The sequence below is a fragment of the Lucilia sericata genome, unplaced genomic scaffold (assembly GCF_015586225.1).
Source record: "Lucilia sericata isolate MDLA Ls3-8-SP2 unplaced genomic scaffold, ASM1558622v1 Contig000542F_arrow, whole genome shotgun sequence".
In the NCBI taxonomy this organism is placed as follows: domain Eukaryota; kingdom Metazoa; phylum Arthropoda; class Insecta; order Diptera; family Calliphoridae; genus Lucilia; species Lucilia sericata.
In genome coordinates, this window is record NW_023994552.1 from 6885 (window position 1) to 34523 (window position 27639).

Below are 27639 nucleotides of genomic sequence, written 5' to 3' on the forward strand. Positions count from 1 at the left end.
ATACAGGGAGTTTTATTAATTTTGTAACAAATATGCAATATTCTTTTGGTTGGGTTGGCAATGGTTTGGGGTGTTTTAACTTGACAACCATCCTCCTTCTATGATTTTGCCTTTTTGTTGTTATCCAGGGAATTATTTTTGAATGAAAATCAATTGTAACATGGCAGCTCTCTATTACAATTTTGGACAAAAATAAAACGAACATTTTATTATTTTGTTTGAAAATAGGTTGGCGAAAGGGGGGATAAAAACATTTCAATTTTACCACCATAATTGACAAGAGAACCCAGTAGTTTTGTGGGAAGCCAAAGTATCCCTTAGAGATAGTAGTTTTACTAACGGAAAGTCACACTTTACTTAAGTATCTCCTAGTAATCTAGAGGGTAGTCAATTTTTCCTTGCAAGTCACAAACTATAATTAAAAACTAATCTCCATTTGGGGTATTATTAGGTGTCAGTCACCCTGTAACGCAGGGTCTTGTACAAATTTGTGAATATATGTATGTATATTGCCACACATTTATGCCTCAATGTATAAATGTTTCAAGTCTTGTTTTGTGAAACCTGTGTAAAATTTATGGATTTATGATTTAATTGAGTTCTTCATAAAATATTTTCTTCTTTTTTTGCACACAAGGGTGAGAGTTGTGTTGAGTTTTTAAGGGAATTTGTTAGAAAATTAAACAGTTGGAGGGGTGTCTGCCAAAATGTCTGCAAAAATCATATATGAGTGTGTAATGTAAATTCCCCTCAGTATCAAATCAATATACAAATTTTATTATACATATTTTTGGGGGTTGGTTGCAGCTGAAACCTATGAGCGTTTGGGTAGAGGAGGAACATTTTCATTAATAAGAAATGTCATTTTTGGCAAATAAGTAATAAGCTGAAAGGTGTGGTAATTGTATATAAATTGAAATATTATTAATATTCGATTATGAATGGAAAATAAATACAGTAACAAGGGAAATGCTAGAATATTGAAACTTATAAGGCGTTTATAATATATGGAAAAATAATTACATCTTCAGCGGTGTATGAGTTTGTGTATCCTTAAATTAATTCCAGCCTTGAGTTTGTAAGATATCCAAGGCCTTGAGACTTAGAAACTAAAGATCGTCGTGGTGTTTGTGTTACGTTAGAGTAAAGTTCTCAACCTTTTATCCAAAGTATTCATTACATCTTGGACGGTCTAAAATCTTCATGAAATCTAGTTTAACAGACTGAAAGAGCTTTCGAATATGTTAATAGTCGAGTTGTTTTTTTGTTTTCTGATTTCCAATATGTATTCTGGGACCTTCGAATAATGATTTGAACAGGCTTACCGACAGACGGACATAGTTAAATCGGCTCTAATCTTTATAAAGACATTGCATTTAATCTATTTGGTAGCAAATGAAGAATGAATCAATACATTACTAAATGATGTTTTTTCATAACATTTATATGAGTAAAAAACTCATAAATCATAAGCAGACTACTAGTGGTATGGACTAAAAAAGAGGAGGGAGGAAAAAAAGCATGAATACGAAAACAATTCATAAAGATAAAGAAAAATTTATGTGAGACCACAATAAAAATTAGGTTAACGATTTTAATGTTTTTTTGTTTGTTCTTTTTTTCATTTCTTTTCTAGTAAACATTGGTTTGTTTTGTTTGTTTCATAGAGAAAATAAAACAACAACAACAACAAAATATATAAATACAACAAGATTTTAGAAAAAAAAACAGGAATGTTTTTCTAAAGCCATTTACTATGATTCACAAAGACAAATCACTCCACTTATACATAGAAGAGCTACTTTAGCCGCAGACATAAAAATATAAAGATAAAAATACCCAAGAAAAAATAAAAAAGAATGAAAGGGAGTCAAAGAAAAATATAGAGAAATTAGAGGCAAATTTATAGAGGGAGTTAGAGGGAAGGTTATTAAGAAATATAAGTTAAAGCTTAAATGAGAATAAATGTAACTAAATAGTGTAGGAAAAACCGCGAATTAATCTTTGTAAAAGATCTTTTTTAGCGCCATATCCAATTCATTTTACATATTCCGCGATATCATGGATCTCCAACTGGAAGCTAATGTTGTGATTTCGGGTTCCGGTGTTTCAATGTAGTTTCCCAGATCTCGCAGATTTTTACTCTAATGTGTCGCTTTAGCTTGCTTTCCAAACTGGTTTTCCCCCCGGGGGCATGTTACCTTGGTGAAATCTCCATCTTGGTGTTATTGCAATATCCCGGGGAAAAGAGGTCTGCCGGGACTATAAAGTGGTGATGATCAAATGTATCCTCGGCATTTCTTGAATGATTTGACATGGGGTTGAACCAGAGCACCATATAATGCCCACAGGACTTGTCCAGGCTGTCAGTTGGTTAAGGTTCCTTCGGGATCCACATAGTGGCTGTGGTTTAAACCCAAATTTATTTGTCTAAAAACTACACTTAAGCTATTTTGCTAGTAGATCATATTATAAAGGCCACTTTCAAAATCTATTTTTAAAGTTTCTTTTATATTTTTTGTTTTTTACGCTCAAATGGCCTTTGAAAGTCAATTATTTATTTCGTTGATGTTGTTTTGACAGCAAAGAAAAGGAAGAGTGGAAGGGGAGCAAAGAAAATATTGCTTTGAGCTGTTTTTTTTTATAAAAAAAAATGTTAACTTTTGTTTTCATTCATGGATTTTTTTTTTACAATGTTTATTTATCAAATGTTTTATTTTTTTATTTTTTGAAAAAAAGCCTTGCTTTTTGTTGAGTTCTTTTCTGTAAATTTAGTATATTTTTAATATTATTTACTTTTTTATTTGTAACATGAATTGTATCTTAATTTATGATGATGACAAGTTTGCAAAAGAAAGAAAAGAAAAGCTTGATGTAAACACAAAAGAAAGAAAGAATGAATGAATAAATGAATGACTGGAAATGTTTGGAAAAAAAAGAAAGCAGGCACTTTAGTTTATTTCCCAAATTGCTTAGAAAAAAGAATAATAATCATAAAAAAGGCAAATGACATCTATAAATGAAAGATAACTAATATTAGATGCTTTGTAAAAAGATGTTTTTTAAATATAATTAGGTAAAGTGTTCTTTATAAAAGGAGCTTTAAAACAAGTGAATTGAATCATATTTAAGATATGAGGCGGCACTTACAGCCGAACGTCTCTTTACTTTAGGCGAACTGGCCAAAAGCGGTTATAAGACAAGCCATCAATGTGGACACATTGGACAGAAACAGAATATGTTGGAAACTTTGAAATGCTGATCCCAGATACAATGTCATGGTTAAGTAGAACATTAGAGCAAATACCAGTAGGAATCTGTTACTACACGGATGGCTCTAAATTGTGGGGCGAAGTGGGCCGTGGGTTCTATATTGAAGGCCCAGAAATATAAATATACTAATGTTTGCCTAATCATAACACAAGATTCCAGGCAGAAGTCCGAGCAATAATGGAATGTGTAAATTAGATTAGAATAAATATAGCGCCCACAGGGGTTAATATATTTACCGACAGCTAGAAGGCAATTAGGGCGATATCAGGTGATAGAATTAAATATAATCGGCAACGAAAGAGCTCGAGGTAGTTAACCTGACACACGCAAAACCATTCGAGGCAACAAAACAAATAATACATTCAGTGATTTTTTTTCATGAAAAGGCCCGATATTGGTCATATACATCCTCCTATCAACTTAACCTAACAGAATAAACTGTTATACAAAAATTTTTCTTTAGAAATTTATTTACAAAAACAATTGTCGGCCATGCCCTACTATACTTTCTTATATTTACTACATATTTACAACTTGTATAGCTGCCAAAACAATTAGTTATTAAATATTAAAGATTTGTTTTTCATATTTACAATAACAACTTGAGGTTTTTGCATTTATAATTTTAAATTATTACTTGATGAAAAAGAAAAAATAAAAACTGTTGAAATACAAGCACAAACTGTTAAATGCAAATACAACTACATACATTTAAGCTTGTTTTTATACATACATATATGAATAAAAGAGAACATTAACCTCAAAATGCAAATACACAAAAACAACACATATATGCAGATGTACATACATACAGACGTATAAAAAAGTACGAAGTGTATAATATTTCCACCAGCATATTTAAATTATAATGTATATTATATAGAACACACATGAAATGAGAACAAATACATATACTCCTATAAACAAACATATGCATATGTGTGTATGTACCGTTAAACAAAACCACAAGTTGTGTTAGTAAATGGAAATATTATGAATTTTACTTCAGTACTTTTAACTAATAACAACTACAATGTTTGTAATGTGAAGGACAGACAGTTAAGTACAAGAGAGAGATAGAGCAGAAGAGAGTAAAGGTAGGAGGGTATAGCAATGGATCTTTATACCGAATGGAGGTTAAATGTTAGAAGTTTACAAGTTCACTAGATTATTTTTCAAACTCACTCTATTTCACAAACATAAATACAGATTTTAAAACGGAAAGTTATTATTCTATAATAAAACACTTTAACATTTCAAAAAGATCAAAACATTTTATAATGACTCTGAGATTTCATAAATAGTTTTATTTTTAAATTGCAAACTTAATAAAAACTATTAGAAATATATAAATATTTTCCTGAGGCTTTTATTTGTTAAAAGTTTAAACATTTTATAAAAAGTATTCTGTTATTATTTGAAGCAAAAAACCAAATATTAAACGACTGTTTTTGTTTCAGAATTGTTACCAATATTGTGGTTAAAATTGTTATGTTTTCGCTGAAATATACATTTAAAAAAAAATACAAATAGATAAACATACACGCGAATAAATCATAAAATATTTTTGTTATAAAGCAGCAGTATTAAATAGGAAAATATACAAATACTTGAAAAAACAGCAGGGATGGAAGTTGAAGGTGCAAATATTTGTTATTTTTATAATTTTAATTCTACAATATAAATACAGTCACTACACCAATTCGTAAACACTAGAAAAGTTTTTATATAAGAACAAATCTGTTTAAGAGTTTTCTCTCTAACGATTAATGCCTGTGAATTGTTTTCTATAGAAACGTCATTTTACAGTGTTCTATAAAAAAAAATTAGTTAATTAGATTTTATCTATAGAAAAACCTGTATTTTTTGAAAAAAATTTCTGTATAACAGTTTAATTAATAAAAAGTTTCGTATAAGAGTTATTTAAAAATTTCTGCATAGAACAAGTTCGGCATAAAAGTTTTCCATTATAAAAATTTTCTATAGAACAACAGTCTTTTTTTATAGAAAACGTTCTGTTTGTTTTCTATAATAAATCCCATATAACAGTTTTTTCCTTAGACATTTTTCTTTAAAGTAGTATTTTCTTTAATGAATATTCAAGGTAATATTTTTTTCTACCGCAAAATATCAGTTCTAAGGTTTTTGTAAGAAAAATTGTCTATATAAAAGTTAGTTTTTAATTTCTTTGTATAACAGTTTTTGTATACAAAAATTCAGTATAACAGTTTTCTTTACAAAAATTGAAAGTTTTTTAATGGAAAATGTTTATATAACAGTAACAACAGTTTATTCTATAAAATAACTGATTTTTCTATAGAAAATTTTTTGTATAACAGTTTTTTTTTCAATAAAATATTCTGTTTAACAGTTTTTTTTCTATAAAAAATCCCATATAACAGTTTTTTCCTTAGACATTTTTCTTTAAAGTAGTATTTTCTTTAATGAGTATTCAAGGTAATATTTTTTTACCGCAAAATTACAGTTCTAAGGTTTTTGCAAAAAAAATTTTCTTTACAACAATTAGTTTTTAATTTCTTTGTATAACAATTTGTGTATAGGAAATTTTAGTATAACAGTTTTCTTTACAAAAATTTAAAGTTTTCTAATGGAAAATTTTTGTATAACCGTAACAATAGCTTATTCTATAAAATAACTTTTTCTATAGAAATTTTTTTTGTATAACAGTTTTGTTTTAAATATTCTGTATAAAAGTTTTGCTTTAGCAAGAGAACTGTAAAACCATTTTCTTTAGAACAATTTCCGTAAAACAGTTTTTCATAAAAATATTTCTCTACAAAGACAACTTTAATATTAAAGATAATTCTCAGAATTTAAAAAATTTACCATCCCTGCATACGTACATACACAATAGTTCAGATTCGTTCTCTTTTTAATACCACAAATAACATGCATATAAAAAATATGTCAATATTATGACAGTTGACATAGTTCTTATTTATATTCAATTCATTTCTGTTTTTTTCACTTTTCACTCCAAGAGTATTTTTTTTTTAACATTTTGTCATATTTTGTTTATTATTTTTTAGTTTCTGATATTTTTTCTAGCTTTACATTCATCTAAGTGAGTCTCTCGATAGAATTGAAATGCATTTGTTATATTTGTTTCCTTAAGTGGAAACTCAGCTGCTGCTGTTGTCTTTTTGGCATTTCACAGGAACTTTAAAATAATAAAAATATATATTTCTCTGGAATTAATATGAGTGCTTTGTTCTGTTGCATTTAAGAGTGACAAATAGATTTCTAGTTATAACTAAAAATACTAAAAATAAATTCAAATTGCCAAATCAAAAGAAATATTTGTAATACGAATTATGTCGATTTTTTTAATGTAATTTACACAAACCACATGTTTATCTAATTAAAAAAGTCATTTTAATAACTTTAACATGAATCATTAAACTCATGTGTTTTTCAAATCTACAATTTGCAAAATTAAAGAAAAAATATCACCTTTTAAATACCACAAACACGCGAATTTCTCGTAACAATCTAATAAAATCTCCCCCTACACAAAGACAGTCAACCAAGCACACATTCAGCCATTCGTACACACAACCCCTCCACCGATAGCAGCATTCTAAAAGTAATTTATTTGCAAACAACAAATGTAGCATAAAAATGTTTAAAATTTCAAATATTTCTTGTCACTTTTTTTTTGAATGAATCGCGTTGTGGTTCGAAAAAAATTAATCATCAACAATGTGGGCAAAATGCCAAAAATAAATGACACTCAGCGTAAAAAATTAAAAATCACAAGAAGAAGAAAAATTAAAAGACATGTCAATGTGAAAAAGATATTTATTCTTTGAATAATAAAAAATACGCTGCAACAACTGCTGCAATAGCAATAATAAAACTGCATTAATAAAATCATTATAATTTATGCAGAAAAAACATATGCACACGCATTATGCATTAATGCAGCAGACATCAACCACTAACTGTTGCCTGTGTTTGTGCAATTGACTACATGAGATTTCATCGGCAGCATCATCATCGGCATCGTCATTTACTTTATGAATGTAAGATACACAAAGATGCCGCAATTATCAATTTCATATTTGGAGCACAAAGATTTTAAATAAATTATGACAAACACACGACCTGAGGTACACATACACACACATCCACGCAATATTTAAGCAAATTTGGGCCTACTGAGTTTCAGAGATGGAAAATTTATGCGTTTAAAATCGTTTCTTTAAAAATACTCTAGATCTTTTCTAGTTCAGTTCTAGTTCAGTTCTAGTTCAGTTCTAGTTCAGTTCTAGTTCAGTTCTAGTTCAGTTCTAGTTCAGTTCTAGTTCAGTTCTAGTTCAGTTCTAGTTCAGTTCTAGTTCAGTTCTAGTTCAGTTCTAGTTCAGTTAGTTCAGTTCTAGTTCAGTTCTAGTTCAGTTCTAGTTCAGTTCTAGTTCAGTTCTAGTTCAGTTCTAGTTCAGTTCTAGTTCAGTTCTAGTTCAGTTCTAGTTCAGTTCTAGATCAGTTCTAGTTCAGTTCTAGTTCAGTTCTAGTTCAGTTCTAGTTCAGTTCTAGTTCAGTTCTAGTTCAGTTCTAGTTCAGTTCTAGTTCAGTTCTAGTTCAGTTCTAGTGCAGTTCTAGTTCAGTTCTAGTTCAGTTCTAGTTCAGTTCTAGTTCAGTTCTAGTTCAGTTCTAGTTCAGTTCTAGTTCAGTTCTAGTTAAGTTCTAGTTCAGTTCTAGTTCAGTTCTAGTTCATTTCTAGTTCAGTTCTAGTTCAGTTCTAGTTCAGTTCTAGTTCAGTTCTAGTTCAGTTCTACTTCAGTTCTATTTCAGTTCTACTTCAGTCCTACTTCAGTTCAAGTACAGTTCTAGTTCCGTCCTACTTCAGTTCTAGTTCAATTCTAGTTCTAGAAAAGTATTTTTAGTTTCAAAAAACCCACCACTCCATCTCTGGTCTGTATATTTAGTAAAACACTTAAAGGGGTATGGAAAATTTTAATTAAATTTTTAACCGCAAATACAAGATTTCAAGTGACGCCATTTTAATCGCCATCATTGCTTTAATATTAATTATGTTTCTGCTGTTGATATGTTGAGGAAATCAAATTTAAATTATTTATTTTGAAGGCCTCTTTAAAATTGCACATGTTTGCCATTTACATTTTTGGGGGATTAAGGAAAAGAACAATAAATTTTTCAGTAAATGGAGATTTTGAGAAAAAAATGATTTTTAAAATTTGCGAAAATTTATTAAGTATATTTAATATTTAGTTAATAGTGTGTTATTTATATTCTTGACAAATTTTTTATAGTATGTATTGTGACGGACAACAATGCGGCAACAGATGATAGAAATATAAAAGTGATAAATTTGAGAAAATTCTGATTTAAAATTATTTAATGGAACCCGAACTATAGGAGATTTTACTGAATAAACATACACATACATATATTAGTTGTTTTTCTTAATTTATAAGATTTTATTACATTTTGAATACATTTAAAAGAGGAAAATTTAAAAAATTTCTACTTGCTTAGTCCAATGTTTAAGTCCATTTGTCACTGTGATAAATTGCTATTTTTATTTCATATGTTGTGTTTAATTTAAAGTAATTAAATATATATTTCTGTTGTTTAATTCCACTTAATCTTTTTCATTTAAATTATGTTTTTAATATTTAAAACATTCGTTAAGTTTTTTATTTGCTCTTTTTTATTTCTGCATTTATTAAATGCATTAAAAACATATAATAAAATAAAAAATATTGCAGCTGTTGCTGACACACAGTTATCAGTAGGTGTGTTTAAACAAACAAAAAATCGGACATAAAAACTGATAATGACAGAAACGCATTTGTGCACAGTGGCGGTCAATTCAGTACAAATGTGTTTATCTTGTTTGTGTAATTAATAATACTATTCTATTGAATAATTTTAACTGTAAGTTTATAGGTGGTTTACCACTACAATAGATAATAATTTAAGCTATCGTAGCTCGTGTTCCTAATCATTTGTCCTCTACTGTTTATGTTCTTTTTATTTTAAAATTGATAATGTTTTTGTTGCTGGTAATCATATCTTTTGTTATCTGCTGGTCATAATATGCCATATATGTCATTTTTGTTGTTTTTAGTTTTTATGATAATATTAAAATTTAAGCGACAATACAGTCCGCGACAATATGCGAATGCATATTCTAGTTCAGTTCTAGTTCAGTTCTAGTTCAGTTCTAGTTCAGTTCTAGTTCAGTTCTAGTTCAGTTCTAGTTCAGTTCTAGCTTAGTTCTAGTTCAGTTCTAGTTCAGTTCTAGTTCAGTTCTAGTTCAGTTCTAGCTCAGTTCTAGCTCAGTTCTAGTTCAGTTCTAGTTCAGTTCTAGTTCAGTTCTAGTTCAGTTCTAGTTCAGTTCTAGTTCAGTTCTAGTTCAGTTCTAGTTCAGTTCTAGTTCAGTTCTAGTTCAGTTCTAGTTCAGTTCTAGTTCAGTTCTAGTTCAGTTCTAGTTCAGTTCTAGTTCAGTTCTAGTTCAGTTCTAGTTCAGTTCTAGTTCAGTTCTAGTTCAGTTCTAGTTCAGTTCTAGTTCAGTTCTAGTTCAGTTCTAGTTCAGTTCTAGTTCAGTTCTAGTTCAGTTCTAGTTCAGTTCTAGTTCAGTTCTAGTTCAGTTCTAGTTCAGTTCTAGTTCAGTTCTAGTTCAGTTCTAGTTCAGTTCTAGTTCAGTTCTAGTTCAGTTCTAGTTCAGTTCTAGTTCAGTTCTAGTTCAGTTCTAGTTCAGTTCTAGTTCAGTTCTAGTTCAGTTCTAGTTCAGTTCTAGTTCAGTTCTAGTTCAGTTCTAGTTCAGTTCTAGTTCAGTTCTAGTTCAGTTCTAGTTCAGTTCTAGTTCAGTTCAGTTCAGTTCAGTTCTAGTTCAGTTCTAGTTCAGTTCTAGTTCAGTTCTAGTTCAGTTCTAGTTCAGTTCTAGTTCAGTTCTAGTTCAGTTCTAGTTCAGTTCTAGTTCAGTTCTAGTTCAGTTCTAGTTCAGTTCTAGTTCAGTTCTAGTTCAGTTCTAGTTCAGTTCTAGTTCAGTTCTAGTTCAGTTCTAGTTCAGTTCTAGTTCAGTTCTAGTTCAGTTCTAGTTCAGTTCTAGTTCAGTTCTAGTTCAGTTCTAGTTCAGTTCTAGTTCAGTTCTAGTTCAGTTCTAGTTCAGTTCTAGTTCAGTTCTAGTTCAGTTCTAGTTCAGTTCTAGTTCAGTTCTAGTTCAGTTCTAGTTCAGTTCTAGTTCAGTTCTAGTTCAGTTCTAGTTCAGTTCTAGTTCAGTTCTAGTTCAGTTCTAGTTCAGTTCTAGTTCAGTTCTAGTTCAGTTCTAGTTCAGTTCTAGTTCAGTTCTAGTTCAGTTCTAGTTCAGTTCTAGTTCAGTTCTAGTTCAGTTCTAGTTCAGTTCTAGTTCTAGTTCAGTTCTAGTTCAGTTCTAGTTCAGATCTAGATCAGTTCTAATTAAGTTCTAGTTCAGTTCTGTTTGAGTTATAGTTAAATTCTAGTTGAGTTCTATTACTAGTTTTAGTTCACTTCTAGTTCAGTTCGATTTTACATCCAGTTTAGTTCTAGTTCTTGAATAACAAATTTTTATTAAAATACACTTAAATTTATTTCCATTTAAAGTAACTTTCATATTTTCAATTTGTATTAAATTTTGTTTGATTTCATGTTTTTTCGCTGTAGGTCGTACACATGACTCAACATTTGGCCTGTATCACATTGGCCAGCAGGCAACATCCGGTGTTAAACAATTTGCTGAAACGGGTAAAAGTGATATACTGGATACATTACAAGGTGAACAGCAGCAGCAACAACTAAAATCAACATCAAAACAACAACAGCAGCAACAAATCACAACAAACAATCAAAACACAGCACGCAGCAATGCAAGTAACAACAAAAACACCAACAGCAATAAGAACCTGGGTGAACGCAGTGTCTTTGATGAATTCAATTTGCCAGCCATAACAACGGGTGCTGGTCGATCAGAGGCAAAGTTTTTCGTCGATAGCAATCATAGTTTAGTGTCATTAATGACACGCATTGTGCCCTCACCCGATTGGTTTATAGGGGTCGATTCATTTCAGGTATGAATTTTGCAAAATGTTTTATTTTTTTATTTTCTCTGAGTTTTTGGGCCAAAATACAAAAGAAACTCGTTAATGTTTGCAGGAGTTGATTAATTTCTTTTTAAGCAATTTGGTATAAAATTTTGCAGATTTATCATTTTGTATACTTAACAGAAAACTAAACCACACATTTCTTGGCTTAATTTCCTGGGAACAAAATTAAAATGTGTTCAAAGGAAACAAAAAATTATATTTTGATGTTCCCACATAATCAGTAGCAAAATATGCTACTACAGTATATAATGAGGGTTATGTGAGAGTTGGCTCATTAAAACGGGGGCCTTTGAAATATTTTCGTTTTACTTAAAAATTGGCTTATATAGTTTAGAAATAAAAGTTTAAAAATAATTCTTTAAAAATTGTTTCCAAGAAAATATTTCAGGAAATATTAACTTTCTACAAATAAATACGAAAGGCTTTCAAAACCCCTAGCTACATTCCCAAGTCTAAATGACTGCAACTTCATCAACCCCATTAAGTAAAAGAAAAAAATTGATTTTTAGTTTTCCATTGATGTCTGTGGTAGAAAATCAAGATGCATTGTCATCAAAATATTCTCTATACGGAGGCAGCAACTACAATGACAAGGCTAGGCAATAGAAATTACAATGACAGTGACATGGTTGTCATTATGAACATCATGATGCTCATCATTGTCACCAAACAAATGTTAGTGAAAACCACTAAACCCAACATCACTGACAGAATGCATCATCGGAATAAAGGAATAAAAACAGAGACTGAAACGTAAAACTATATAAAGTATTGACAGCTATACAAAAATGAAGGTGGATAAGATAGAGTAGTGGAAAAATGAAAAAATATAAAAATTGTGTTAAAATGCTAATCACAACATCCCGAACAATTTTGTGAACTCATTCTACTCTTCTACAATTGAATTTTACATACATAACTTTACCTTCTTCTAGTGAGTTCTAGATCAGTTGCTAGTTCAGTTCTGTTCAGTCTTGTTCGTTTCTAGTACAGTTCAGTTCAGTTCTAGTTCAGTTCTAATTCCAGTTCTAAATTCAGTTCTTAATTCAGTTCTATTTCAGTTCGAGTTCAGTTCTATTCAGTTCTAGTTCAGTTCTAGTTTCAGTTCTAGTTTCATTCTAGTTCAGTTCTAGTTCAGTTCTAGTTCATTTCTAGTTCAGTTCTAGTTCAGTTCTAGTTCATTTCTAGTTTCGGTCTATTCGTCTAGTTCATTTCTAGGTTTCAGTTCTGTTCAGTTCTAAGTTCGTTCATAGTTTCAGTTCTCTTAGTGCAGTTTCTATTCAGTTCTAGTTCAGTTCTAGTTCAGTTCTAGTTCAGTCTAGTTCATTTCTAGTTCAAGTTCAGTTCATTCTAGTTCAGTTCTAGTTCAGTTTCAGTTCTAGTTCAGTTCTAGTTCAGTTCTAGTTCAGTTCTAGTTCAGTTCTAGTTCAGTTCTAGTTCAGTTCTAGTTCAGTTCTAGTTCAGTTCTAGTTCAGTTCTAGTTCAGTTCTAGTTCAGTTCTAGTTCAGTTCTAGTTCAGTTCTAGTTCAGTTGTAGTTCAGTTCTAGTTCAGTTCTAGTTCAGTTCTAGTTCAGTTCTAGTTCAGTTCTAGTTCAGTTGTAGTTCAGTTCTAGTTCAGTTCTAGTTCAGTTCTAGTTCAGTTCTAGTTCAGTTCTAGTTCAGTTCTAGTTCAGTTCTAGTTCAGTTCTTGTTCAGTTCTAGTTTCAGTTCTAGTTCAGTTCTAGTTCAGTTCTAGTTCAGTTCTAGTTCAGTTCTAATTCAGTTCTAGTTCAGTTCTAGTTCAGTTCTAGTTCAGTTCTAATTCAGTTCTAGTTCAGTTCTAGTTCAGTTCTAGTTCAGTTCTAGTTCAGTTCTAGTTCAGTTCTAGTTCAGTTCTAGTTCTAGTTCTAGTTTCATAGTTCAGTTCTAGTTCAGTTCTAGTTCAGTTCTAGTCAGTTCTAGTTCAGTTCTAGTTCAGTTTCTAGTTCAAGTTCTAGTTCAAGTTCTAGTCAGCAATTCTAGTTCAGTTTCTAGTTCAGTTCTAGTTCAGTTCTAGTTCAGTTCTAGTCAGTTCTAGTTCAGTTAGTCAGTTCTAGTCTAGTTCAGTTCAGTTCTTGTTCAGTTCCTAGTTCAGTTCTAGTTCAGTTCTAGTTCAGTTCTAGTTCAGTTCTAGTTCAGTTCTAGTTCAGTTCTAGTTCAGTTCTAGTTCAGTTCTAGTTCCGTTCTAGTTCAGTTTCTTGTTCAGTTCTTGTTCAGTTCTAGTATTTGTTTAGTTTAGTGATCTACTACCCAAATTCCTGGGTATTGCTGAAAAAATCAGTTGCTATATGAATTTAAATTTTTGTTTCATTGGCAACAGGAAATTTCAATAGATATTTTTTTAAAACAAATTTTTAAAGATTCAAATATTTTAAAATTATTTTCAGCTTTGTGTGGGTGGCTCTTGGATAGACACTGTTACCGTGGAAATGGATCCTTTAGATGCTGGTACGGATAATGGTTTTACATTTACAGCACCAAACTGGCCCACCTCACCGCAAGGTGTTATCTATCGTATAACATCACGTTATCCAGCTCATCCAGCTGGTAGTTTCTTTTATCCGAAAAGTAAACGTTTACCGCCAATAGCAACATTTCAATTTATCAAGGTAAGTCGTTTAGAAATATGTAGTATATACCAGTAATTGTGGTTTCATTGGCAGTAATCATTGATTTTGGGCCTCTGAAACTTCAACACAACTTAATTACAAACAAATTAGCTAAACTTCCGCTTTAGTTTTTTTTGGGGGGTTTTTTTTTCTCTAAAATGTAGAAATCTTATGAGGAAGTGTGGGTTTGTATTTATGTGTGAGCGTTAAGTGCTTCGTTGAAAATTAACAACATCATTAAGAAAAAGTATTAGAAATACTAATGATTCATTAACATGAAATCAGTGGCTTTCTATCAAGTTGTAACATTAATGAAGAACAGAATGGAGTTGTTGTACAATGTGTGGTGTGGAAACAATCACGGAAAAGTAAAATTATGAATGGTGTTTATTATTAGCAAAAAAAAAAAAACTGGGGAAAGTTAGCCAAGTAACAAATGAGGTTTTGTTAGTATTTACATATGTCTGTTTATGAGATGATATTAGTATGATAAAGACATTTGATAAGGTTTAAAAAGATCGGTATTGACCGTAGATGTAAATGTTCAGAGTCTAGTATTATAATGTTAGATGAACAGTGGCTATACTTCCCATTTACACACTTTCTCATAGAATTTCATAGAAGTGATTTATACCATTATAAATCATTTCAAAATTTTTTTCCGTTTTTTACCAACTTACTCCTTGCTAACAGTGTGGAAAGAGTGAAAATAGGAAAAATAAAACAAAATGTTTAAATGTTTTGTATATGGAAATGGAAAAAAAATCCTACTTAATTACTAGGAAAATAAAAATTTTCATTTCATTTACGTGTGTGTGTGTGTGTGTACGTTCTATTGCCAAACACACATAGAGCCGGTAATTGTGGGTGCCTGTTATAAGCAGGCTCATTCATATAAATTAGATTTTATTCTGAATATTGCTGTGATTTTTGTGTATTTTTTTCTAATATTTTTTCTTGTTGTAATTCACAAAATACAAATCATGTTTTTGTTTCCTGTTTACGCATTAAAAAACAATATCAAAATTAATGGGTATTTAGTTCTGATGTATGGAAGAGTTGCCAATTAGTAGGGATTTTTTCATAGAAAATGCCTGTAATATTCTATCAACTACTTTATGTATTAGAATTTTATTTGAAATCATTCTAAACTAAAACCTGAACTAGAAAGATGAGATTTTTTCCTACAAATGTTGGCAATAAAAATCTTGTCTTTTGCCTGTTAATTGTATTTTAAAAAATCTGGCATCTCTGTCTTAATATAATAATCTACAAATTCCGTTTCTATTTTGCTTCTAATAGCAGCATAATGAAACATTTTGAGGTCTACTATAGGGAGCCTTGTACATTAGCAAAGGAGTCTAAACGAGAGAGGGAGAAAAGTCATAATTTATAACAGGAAATAAAAAAAGGAAATTCACATATAAACACAAAAAGGAAATTATACATTAAATAATACAATAATATTTTACACAGTGTTTTTTGTTTTTTTGCAATTGTTTATTTATTTGAATTTTGTTTTTCTGAAAAAATATGCCGTAAAACGAAATCGTATTCTGTTTTATATTGTTAAACATAAAATTTAATAGAGCAGAATGGTTGTGGCATTTAAATAAACAAACAAAATATTTATGAAAAACACAATACAATGACAATAAAAACTTATTAAGTGGAAATCTATAAGAAGGTTAATAATAACATATAAAAAAGAAAAGGTTTTCTTTTGTGCCAAACAATAAAAATCTAGAAAAATGTTCAACATTTTCTCTTTTTAGTGTTAAAAGTAACATGTATAACAAATACCTTAATTGTAAGACTTCCCCGGCTCAGTTTAGAAAATCGTTTAAAGCAAATTTCTGCTTAATTTACACATATCAATTGCCATAGTTCTTTCTAATAGCATAAATACTTTAAAAATCTCTACCTTTGTTGTCAGTCTTTTAAAATGAAACTGTTCAAAGGAATTCCGTTTTTATTTTTTTTGGTATGCGCTTGCATATTTATAGGATTATGATTTTTAATACCTTTTTGTGACAAATATACTGAAAGAAAATACTTACTAGCAAATACCTTGAATAGTTGTTGTGAAAATTTAACAAAAGAATGAATAATGTTGGAACTAAATACGTAAAAAAAACTTTTGAATTATTGTCGGTTTTCCATGTGTGCTTAAAATCGAAAAGAAAAAGGTGCGAATTTGTACATAAAGCATATAGAAATTCAAAAGACTTAATTATTTAGAGGAAAAACTAAAGCTCACAAAAAATTTCAAGTCACACTATAAAGGAAGTTTGGTGTTCCTTAAATTTTTATAGAAAAGAATAAAATTTTTCAAACTTATGTATATATGAGCATTGGAAAATTAAAAATTGCTATATAAGAGTTTTAACCGAACTAGAACTGAACTAGAACTGAACAAGAACTGAACTAGAACTGAACTAGAACTGAACTAGAACTGAACTAGAACTGAACTAGAACTGAACTAGAACTGAACTAGAACTGAACTAGAACTGAACTAGAACTGAACTAGAACTGAACTAGAACTGAACTAGAACTGAACTAGAACTGAACTAGAACTGAACTAGAACTGAACTAGAACTGAACTAGAACTGAACTAGAACTGAACTAGAACTGAACTAGAACTGAACTAGAACTGAACTAGAACTGAACTAGAACTGAACTAGAACTGAACTAGACTGAACTAGAACTGAACTAGAACTGAACTAGAACTGAACTAGAACTGAACTAGAACTGAACTAGAACTGAACTAGAACTGAACTAGAACTGAACTAGAACTGGAAACTAGAACTGAACTAGAACTGAACTAGAACTGAACTAGAACTGAACTAGAACTGAACTAGAACTGAACTAGAACTGAACTAGAACTGAACTAGAACTGAACTAGAACTGAACTAGAACTGAACTAGAACTGAACTAGAACTGAACTAGAACTGAACTAGAACTGAACTAGAACTGAACTAGAACTGAACTAGAACGAACTGAACTAGAACTGAACTAGAACTGAACTAGAACTGAACTAGAACTGAACTAGAACTGAACTAGAACTGAACTAGAACTGAACTAGAACTGAACTAGAACTGAACTAGAACTGAACTAGAACTGAACTAGAACTGAACTAGAACTGAACTAGAACTGAACTAGAACTGAACTAGAACAAAACTGAACTAGAACTGAACTAGAACTGAACTAGAACTGAACTAGAACTGAACTAGAACTGAACTAGAACTGAACTAGAACTGAACTAGAACTGAACTAGAACTGAACTAGAACTGAACTAGAACTGAACTAGAACTGAACTAGAACTGAACTAGAACTGAACTAGAACTGAACTAGAACTGAACTAGAACTGAACTAGAACTGAACTAGAACTGAACTAGAACTGAACTAGAACTGAACTAGAACTGAACTAGAACTGAACTAGAACTGAACTAGAACTGAACTAGAACTGAACTAGAACTGAACTAGAACGAACTAGAACTGAACTAGAACTGAACTAGAACTGAACTAGATGAACTAGAACAAAAAAAAAAAGAAACAAAACTAGAACAACGAACAAAACTAACTGAACTAGAACTGAACTAGAACTGAACTAGAACTGAACTAGAACTGAACTAGAACTGAACTAGAACTGAACTAGAACTGAACTAGAACTGAACTAGAACTGAACTAGAACTGAACTAGAACTGAACTAGAACTGAACTAGAACTGAACTAGAACTGAACTAGAACTGAACTAGAACTGAACTAGAACTGAACTAGAACTGAACTAGAACTGAACTAGAACTGAACTAGAACTGAACTAGAACTGAACTAGAACTGAACTAGAACTGAACTAGAACTGAACTAGAACTGAACTAGAACTGAACTAGAACTGAACTAGAACTGAACTAGAACTGAACTAGAACTGAACTAGAACTGAACTAGAACTGAACTGAAACTGAACTGAACTGAACTGAACTAGAACTGAACTAGAACTGAACTAGAACTGAACTAGAAGAACTAGAACTGAACTAGAACTGAACTAGAACTGAACTAGAACTGAACTAGAACTGAACTAGAACTGAACTAGAACTGAACTAGAACTGAACTAGAACTGAACTAGAACTGAACTAGAACTGAACTAGAAGAACTGAACTAGAACTGAACTAGAACTGAACTAGAACTGAACTAGAACTGAACTAGAATGAACTAGAACTGAACTAGAACTGAACTAGAACTGAACTAGAACTGAACTAGAACTGAACTAGAACTGAACTAGAATGAACTAAACTGAACTAGAACTGAACTAGAACTGAACTAGAACTGAACTAGAACTGAACTAGAAACTGAACTAGAACTGAACTAGAACTGAACTAGAACTGAACTAGAACTGAACTAGAACTGAACTAGAACTGAACTAGAACTGAACTAGAACTGAACTAGAACTGAACTAGAACTGAACTAGAACTGAACTAGAACTGAACTAGAACTGAACTAGAACTGAACTAGAACTGAACTAGAACTGAACTAGAACTGAACTAGAACTGAACTAGAACTGAACTAGAACTGAACTAGAACTGAACTAGAACTGAACTAGAACTGAACTAGAACTGAACTAGAACTGAACTAGAACTGAACTAGAACTGAACTAGAACTGAACTAGAAACTGAACTAGAACTGAACTAGAACTGAACTAGAACTGAACTAGAACTGAACTAGAACTGAACTAGAACTGAACTAGAACTGAACTAGAACTAGAACTGAAATAGAACTAGAACTGAAATAGAACTAGAACTGAAATAGAACTGGAACTGAACTAAACTGAACTAGAACTGAACTAGAACTGAACTAGAACTGAAAAAAACTGAACTAGAACTGAACTAGAACTGAACTAGAACTGAACTAGAACTGAACTAGAACTGAACTAGAACTGAACTAGAACTGAACTAGAACTGAACTAGAACTGAACTAGAACTGAACTAGAACTGAACTAGAACTGAACTAGAAAACTGAACTAGAACTGAACTAGAAACTGAACTAGAACTGAACTAGAACTGAACTAGAACTGAACTAGAACTGAACTAGAACTGAACTAGAACTGAACTAGAACTGAACTAGAACTGAACTAGAACTGAACTAGAACTGAACTAGAACTGAACTAGAACTGAACTAGAACTGAACTAGAACTGAACTAGAACTGAACTAGAACTGAACTAGAACTGAACTAGAACTGAACTAGAACTGAACTAGAACTGAACTAGAACTGAACTAGAACTGAACTAGAACTGAACTAGAAACTGAACGAACTGAACTAGAATGAACTAGAACTGAACTAGAACTGAACTAGAACTGAACTAGAACTGAACTAGAACTGAACTAGAACTGAACTAGAACTGAACTAGAACTGAACTAGAACTGAACTAGAACTGAACTAGAACTGAACTAGAACTGAACTAGAACTGAACTAGAACTGAACTAGAACTGAACTAGAACTGAACTAGAACTGAACTAGAACTGAACTAGAACTGAACTAGAACTGAACTAGAACTGAACTAGAACTGAACTAGAACTGAACTAGAACTGAACTAGAACTGAACTAGAACTGAACTGAACTAGAACTGAACTGAACTAGAACTGAACTAGAACTGAACTAGAACTGAACTAGAACTGAACTAGAACTGAACTAGAACTGAACTAGAACTGAACTAGAACTGAACTAGAACTGAACTAGAACTGAACTAGAACTGAACTAGAACTGAACTAGAACTGAACTAGAACTGAACTAGAACTGAACTAGAACTGAACTAGAACTGAACTAGAACTGAACTAGAACTGAACTAGAACTGAACTAGAACTGAACTAGAACTGAACTAGAACTGAACTAGAACTGAACTAGAACTGAACTAGAACTGAACTAGAACTGAACTAGAACTGAACTAGAACTGAACTAGAACTGAACTAGAACTGAACTAGAACTGAACTAGAACTGAACTAGAACTGAACTAGAACTGAACTAGAACTGAACTAGAACTGAACTAGAACTGAACTAGAACTGGACTAGAACTGAACTAGAACTGAACTAGAGCTGAATTAGAACTAAACTAGAACTAAACTGGAACTAAACTAGAACTAAACTAGAACTAAACTAGAATTAAACTAGAACTGAACTAGAACTAGTTTTTGAGTTAGTTTGTTAGCAAGTTTAAATAAGATATGTATGTTTGTGTTTGTTTTTCATTTCAGCTCAAAGAGTACGAATTGAGTGAAGTTTTTAACTTTGCCGAGGATGATCGTAAATATGAGACAGTACAGACACAAACCCATTTAGAGATGGAACACAATCATGTGGAAATGAATAATGAATTGTCGGCTAGTATAGAGCGTGAGAGACAAAATGAAATAACACCACCACCAACTAGAGTTACCGAAAAAGATCGTATACGTTCGAAATTGTTGGAGAAAATGAATCCCATGTAAGTACTCACAAAATATAAAGATAATAAATTATGGAAGTCATGCTGACACAAAGAGAACATAATGCACAAATATTGGATAGACAGAAAAAATTTCGCATTTTCTTTATAAATTCCATTCTCATTGGAGTTGTATTGATAGTAATGGTTGCTGACCATTGCCTTACACACACACTATTGTAACTGATAACAATAAAAATCAAAACAGCGGCAGGGAAGCACCTTGTCTAAGCTAAGTCACGGTTTAAATGATAAGATATTAAACAAAAAATATCTGTATGATATAAAAATATTTACAATTTTTATCATTTTTATTCACACATAATTACTTACTGATTGATTTGTAAGTTTTCTTATCTATTTAAATATTTAATGAAAAAAATACCCAAATTTATGTGATCAATTGACAAAAGCAAACAAATTTAGTTTGTCGGTAGAAGTCAACGTTAAAAGTAGGTTTTCTCTTTTAAGGGAAAATCTTTAATTAAAAACAAGTTCCTTTAAAACAATTATGCCTCCTCCAGGCCGTGTGGGTTTTGGTGGTCCACCACCTCCCTATGGCAGAGGACCACCCGGATGGGGTCCTCCACCACCAAGACCTGGTCCTTCGGTTGGAGTGAATATTAACGTGGGCGCCAGACCACCACCGCCGGTAGGTGGAGTAGTGGTGGTAGGAGGTATGGCTCCTCCACCTTTAATAATAGGTGCTTCTATGGCACCACCACCTTCAACAACGGTAGTAGTAGGCGGTGCACAACCCCCACCACCATCAACGGTAGTTGTAGGCTCGCAGCCAGCCCAAGCATCTGTGGTTGTTAATCAACCTCCACGTCCTCAAGCGGTCGTATATACTAGTGGCGGTTGTTGCACAATATTGTAAAAAATTTGGTTTTATTTTATATAAATTTAGTTGTAGTTGTAATTATGTTGTTAGTGTAATGTATTGTGTATATATTTATTTGTGGTATTACTTAGTTAAATAAAATTCAATTTAAGAAGGAAAGAAAGATATTTTTATTTAATTAGAAAATCAATTTAAAACCCGAAAATATAACTCTCTTAAAAAAGCTATTGTGTTCCTTCTATTCTTTAACTCGAAATTAGAAAAATCAATTTCCTAAAGTATGAATTCATCGCCCAATATCGATTTTAGATGTCATTTGATTAAAAATATTGAACTTTCTCCAGTTATACTAAAATTTTCGGAAAAAAACTTTGTACTTTTTTTAATTTTAAACTGAAACAAATTTATGTATACGAAAAAATGCATATGTTTGAATATAATGGCAATATTTGCCATAGAGAAATATAATTTAGAAGTTATAACTTGAGGCATCAATATAAAACCGACATGCAATTGTAGTCATTGGCTTTTTTTGTATAATAAATTGGAGTTTATATGAATATGGTTATAAAAAGTGTATAAAAAGCTGCAACAAATCCAAAAGTTAGTACCATTTTTGGCCCTAAAAATTATTTGCTTAGTACCAGTTTAAAATGTTTAAGAAAATTTACTAAATTCCAAGGTGACAAATATGTGCAGAACAGTTTTTCTATATAATATATATCAAAAAAGTACTATCGACACTATATTGTCCATCTCCAGTCTGGTATTTGAAACAAAAATGAGAACATGTTCAATGAAAAAACTTGCATTGGTAAAAAAAACATGCTGTTGCAAATAGAGAAAGAGAATTAAAACGAACATTGACATGTAGACATACAAACATACACCCACTGGCACACACTCACATTCATACATATGTACTACTAAATGCACTCACAGCGGACAGACAAAGATATGCAAGTTTAAACAAGAGCATACATGTCAAATGGAAATTAGCATGAATATGCATGCAGCAGTGAATGCAATACAAACAAGTGCAAAAAAAAGAAAATAAATTAGAAAAACAACATAGAAAGAAAATGGAAAAAATGCAAATTGAAAAATTGGAAATTATTTTTGATGTTCAAGCAAACTTACACAAATACACCAGCAAATGTAAATAATACAGCTACGTAGAAATAGGGACAAGGACACTTTTGATATGAAACTTTGAAAATATAATTAAAATTTTTCATTTTACCATAAATTTTATGTTTTACATTATTATTTTTAAGGGTGAATTCTTCGGCGGTAAATACTGGTGTCATACCCAAAAATGATAAACAGGCTATTATGCAAAATATAGCCGATAGTTATAGACGTAATGAATTATCATCACAAACAACGTCATCGCTACAGGCCGCAACAAATCGTCGGCGTCGCACGAAACGTCCTCGCGATTGTCGGGTCAGTCATTGGTCCGAGTGGTCGGACTGCAGTAAATCATGTGGCATTGGTGAAATGCATCGATATCGTAAAGTCATTAAGCATGGTAAACGTGGTGGCCGTCCATGTCCGCCTTTAAAAGAATCAAAATGGTGTGGTTCCGAAAAGGGTTGCCATAAACCAGAGACCTATTTTAATTGGTGAGTAGAAAGATTTATGAAAAGTAGAGTATAGATATTATTTAAGAATAATATAGACTAGACTATAGACGAGACTATACAGTAGACCACACACTAGACTATAGACTAAACTATAGACTAGACTATAGGCTAGACTATAGATTAGACTATAGACTAGACTATAGACTAGACTATAGACTAGACTATAGACTAGACTATAGACTAGACTATAGACTAGACTATAGACTAGACTATAGACTAGACTATAGACTAGACTATAGACTAGACTATAGACTAGACTATGGACTAGACTATAGACTAGACTATAGACTAGACTATAGACTAGACTATAGACTAGACTATAGACTAGACTATAGACTAGACTATAGACTAGACTATAGACTAGACTATAGACTAGACTATAGACTAGACTATAGACTAGACTATAGACTAGACTATAGACTAGACTATAGACTAGACTATAGACTAGACTATAGACTAGACTATAGACTAGACTATAGACTAGACTAGACTAGACTATAGACTAGACTATAGACTAGACTATAGACTAGACTATAGACTAGATAGACTAGACTAATAGACTAGACTAATAGACTAGACTTATAGACTAGACTATAGACTAGACTATAGACTAGACTATAGACTAGACTATAGACTAGACTATAGACTAGACTATAGACTAGACTATAGACTAGACTATAGACTAGACTATAGACTAGACTATAGACTAGACTATAGACTAGACTATAGACTAGACTATAGACTAGACTATAGACTAGACTATAGACTAGACTATAGACTAGACTATAGACTAGACTATAGACTAGACTATAGACTAGACTATAGACTAGACTATAGACTAGACTATAGACTAGACTATAGACTAGACTATAGACTAGACTATAGACTAGACTATAGACTAGACTATAGACTAGACTATAGACTAGGACTATAGACTAGACTATAGACTAGACTATAGACTAGACTATAGACTAGACTATAGGACTAGACTATAGACTAGACTATAGACTAGATAGGACTATAGACTAGACTATAGACTAGACTATAGACTAGACTATAGACTAGACTATAGACTAGACTATAGACTAGACTATGGACTGACTATAGACTAGACTATAGACTAGACTATAGACTAGACTATAGACTAGACTATAGACTAGACTATAGACTAGACTATAGACTAGACTATAGACTAGACTATAGACTAGACTATAGACTAGACTATAGACTAGACTATAGACTAGACTATAGACTAGACTATAGACTAGACTATAGACTAGACTATAGACTAGACTATAGACTAGACTATAGACTAGACTATAGACTAGACTATAGACTAGACTATAGACTAGACTATAGACTAGACTATAGACTAGACTATAGACTAGACTATAGACTAGACTATAGACTAGACTATAGACTAGACTATAGACTAGACTATAGACTAGACTGTGACTAGACTATAGACTAGACTATAGACTAGACTATAGACTAGACTAGACTATAGACTAGACTATAGACTAGACTATAGACTAGACTATAGACTAGACTATAGACTAGACTAAGACTATAGAGCTAGACTATAGACTAGACTAGACTAGACTAGACTATAGACTAGACTATAGACTAGACTATAGACTAGACTATAGACTAGACTATAGACTAGGACTATAGACTAGACTATGGACTAGACTATAGACTAGACTATAGACTAGACTATAGACTAGACTATAGACTAGACTATAGACTAGCCTATAGACTAGACTATAGACTAGACTATGGACTAGACTTAGACTAGACTATAGACTAGACTATGGACTAGACTATAGACTAGACTATAGACTAGAACTAGACTAGCCTATAGACTAGACTATAGACTAGGACTATAGACTAGACTGTGACTAGACTATAGACTATGCTTTAGACAAGACTATTCATCTGATTTTATGTAATTTTTTAAGTTAATAATAAATTAAATATTAAAAACTATTGTTGCATCGTATCACCAACAAATACCATTCAATTTTTTATTGATTTGTATATTGACTACTTGTTTTTTAATTAAAAAATTCAAATACATGTAAACAAAGTACATATTTACATTTTTTCCAAATTTTTTTTATAAATCAATCAATTTTAATTTAGTTTTTATATTAAATAAATTTTTTGCATTTGTTATACATTTTTTTAGGTCTAATACATGAATATATAAAATCAACCATAAAAACCTCTAAAAAAGGCGTATTATTTTTTAACCTTAATAAAATAAAAAATTTATCAAACCATAATAATTCTGACAAAAAATGTATTAATTTAAATAAAAAAAAACCTTTAAAATAATTAAAAAAATACAAACCATCAACTTTACTGCATATAAATAAAATGGAAGAAAAAAGAATAAAATCAATAAAAAAAGAAAAATATTTATAGAACAGAAAAAACACACTAAGTTTTGTGAACAGTAAATAAAAAAAAAAAAATACAATTTAAATTTAATTTTATTTAACAAACAACAACAAAAATTGCAATTCATAAGTTTTGTGCAATAAATTTTTTTTGTAAACAATTTATTGATTTATTTTCTTTTAATTTCAAGTTTATTTTTTTTTGTTTTACCATTACACACTCCAACAAAAACATGAAAATATATTTAAAAAACAGACACTGTGGACAATATTTAAACAAACTTTATATTAAAACAACAAACAAAATTGGATGAAATTTAAACAAAAACTAAAATTGGCTAAAAAACCTAACAACCGAATTGATTTTAAAGCAGATGATGAAACAAAAAAAATAAAAAAAATGTGTTAATGAAGCAGTTTTTAGAGAGAAACTGTTTATGCAAACCCCTCAAAAAAAAAAAAAAAATTAAAAAGTAAAAATATTTATAAATGATAAAAATAATAAATAATTTAAAACTAAGTGTAAAAAAACTAAGCTACAGTTAAGAGAGATAAATTAAATCAAATATTTTCATAAAAATAAAAAAAATATCTATAAAAAAATTGAAAAAAATAACGATAAGAAATTGTATATTTAATTAAGTGCAGAAAATAATTATATTACAAAACTATTTATTTAGAATTATAAAAAGAAACCAATAAAATTAATAAAAAAAAAATATAAAACAAAATATATTTTTTTTCAATTCTTTTAAATTAAAATTTTATTTTAAGAACTGTAAAGCAATGAGCAGCAATTACAACTGCAGGATGTGGACAACATTTCAATTTAAATCAGGATTTAGCAAAGAGAGAGGCAAGGAAGCTCTCTGACTAGATTATATGCATTTTATGCATGTGTCAGTTTACGTACGTGGGAAAGAGAGAGCTTTTTGCTTATTTCTGTTTTAAACACAATTCTAATTTTTGTTCTTTTTTTTGGTCGTCTTTTGACGCTGACGTAAAAATTCTATTGACAGGATCTAAACAAAGAGAGAGTTCATTCCATAATATAATCAGAGTGAACATTTTTATAAAAATTTGAAAATCCTAAAAAATTATACAATATTGTTGTTTTAAGTTTTCTTAAGGAACTTAAAATTTTTATATTTTCTTATTACATAATCTTCATTTCGAAAATCTTACAAAAATCAAACAAGGTAAAACGTATTTTAAGTGAATAAATAAAAAAAAACATATAAAAAGTTATTATTTTATACATATATTAAAAAAAATTAAATCCAAAGATTATTATACATAGAACTTAAGTAATTTAAGCCTTGGATAAAAGCACTATAAGCTAAAAACCTCCCCAAATCCCAAGACCCCTCAAACTATATAAATAATATAAACCAAAAACAACTACATTAAAATACAAATGTAGATATTGTAACTTTACATAAACCAAAAGAAATATACATAAATAATAAATAAATAAAAAATAAATAAAATCAAGATCAAAACTAAACTCTATGCTGAATAAAACTAATTAATTGAAAATATTGAAATGCAATCAGTTGATAAATTATAAACAACCATTTAACAAAAACAAAATAAATAAAACATCACCGGTTAACACATGAGCAAACAAAATACATAAACATTTGACATAGATGTTAGAATATAAAAAAGCCTTGCAGGAATTTATAAAACAAATGTCCCTAAAGGTCTCTAAAGAGTTCTTAACATAAAAATAAACATTTTAACCCATAAATACATATTATTATTTTGTAAACATTCTTTTAATTTTCTTTGAGTAAAAAATTATTAAAATAGCAATAATAAATCGGTCTTTCAATCTACATACTCTACAGCAAAACATAGTCTTTTATCTTTAATTACATAAGCAATTATATAAATTTATTTATAAATGAATATATATAATGGGTCTTTATTCTGAAAAAGTTAATTTATTGCGTAATATTAACAAAATAAAAGAACTTTGGAATTAAATAAATAAATATATATGAAAAAAATATAAAAATCAGAATGTAAGTTAAAAACAAACAACAAAAATCTTATAATTTATGTAATTATATCAATAATGTTTTGTATAAAATAATAATAAAAATAAAAATTAGAATAAAAATACCAAAAATGACAAAAACAAGTTTCGTAAAATTCAAGGAAAAAACGGGTAAGATAATATTTATGATAATTTTTAGTGAACTAGAACTGAACTAGAACTGAACTAGAACTGAACTAGAACTGAACTAGAA

General features: G+C 30.4%; 2 protein-coding genes across 2 annotated transcripts; both read left to right on the forward strand.

The window, feature by feature from the left end:
* Positions 1 to 10944: 10944 nt before the first annotated feature.
* On the forward strand, positions 10945 to 26750 carry LOC119605966 (the record flags this gene model as incomplete). Its single annotated transcript, XM_037959320.1, has 5 exons — positions 10945 to 11348; positions 13790 to 14011; positions 20254 to 20483; positions 22605 to 22955; positions 25168 to 26750. Coding segments are annotated over 5 exons (1220 nt in total), but the record flags the coding sequence as incomplete, so codon positions are not given.
* On the forward strand, positions 20854 to 21486 carry LOC119605968 (formin-2). Its single transcript, XM_037959322.1, has one exon. It carries the CDS (start codon positions 20995 to 20997, stop codon positions 21361 to 21363), a length of 369 nt encoding a protein of 122 aa, XP_037815250.1. The 5' UTR covers positions 20854 to 20994; the 3' UTR covers positions 21364 to 21486.
* Positions 26751 to 27639: the final 889 nt, after the last annotated feature.

Bases quoted from the DNA above. Each gene is read 5' to 3' on its own strand.
- LOC119605968 (XM_037959322.1), top strand. From the start codon at position 20,995: ATGCCTCCTCCAGGCCGTGTGGGTTTTGGTGGTCCACCACCTCCCTAT.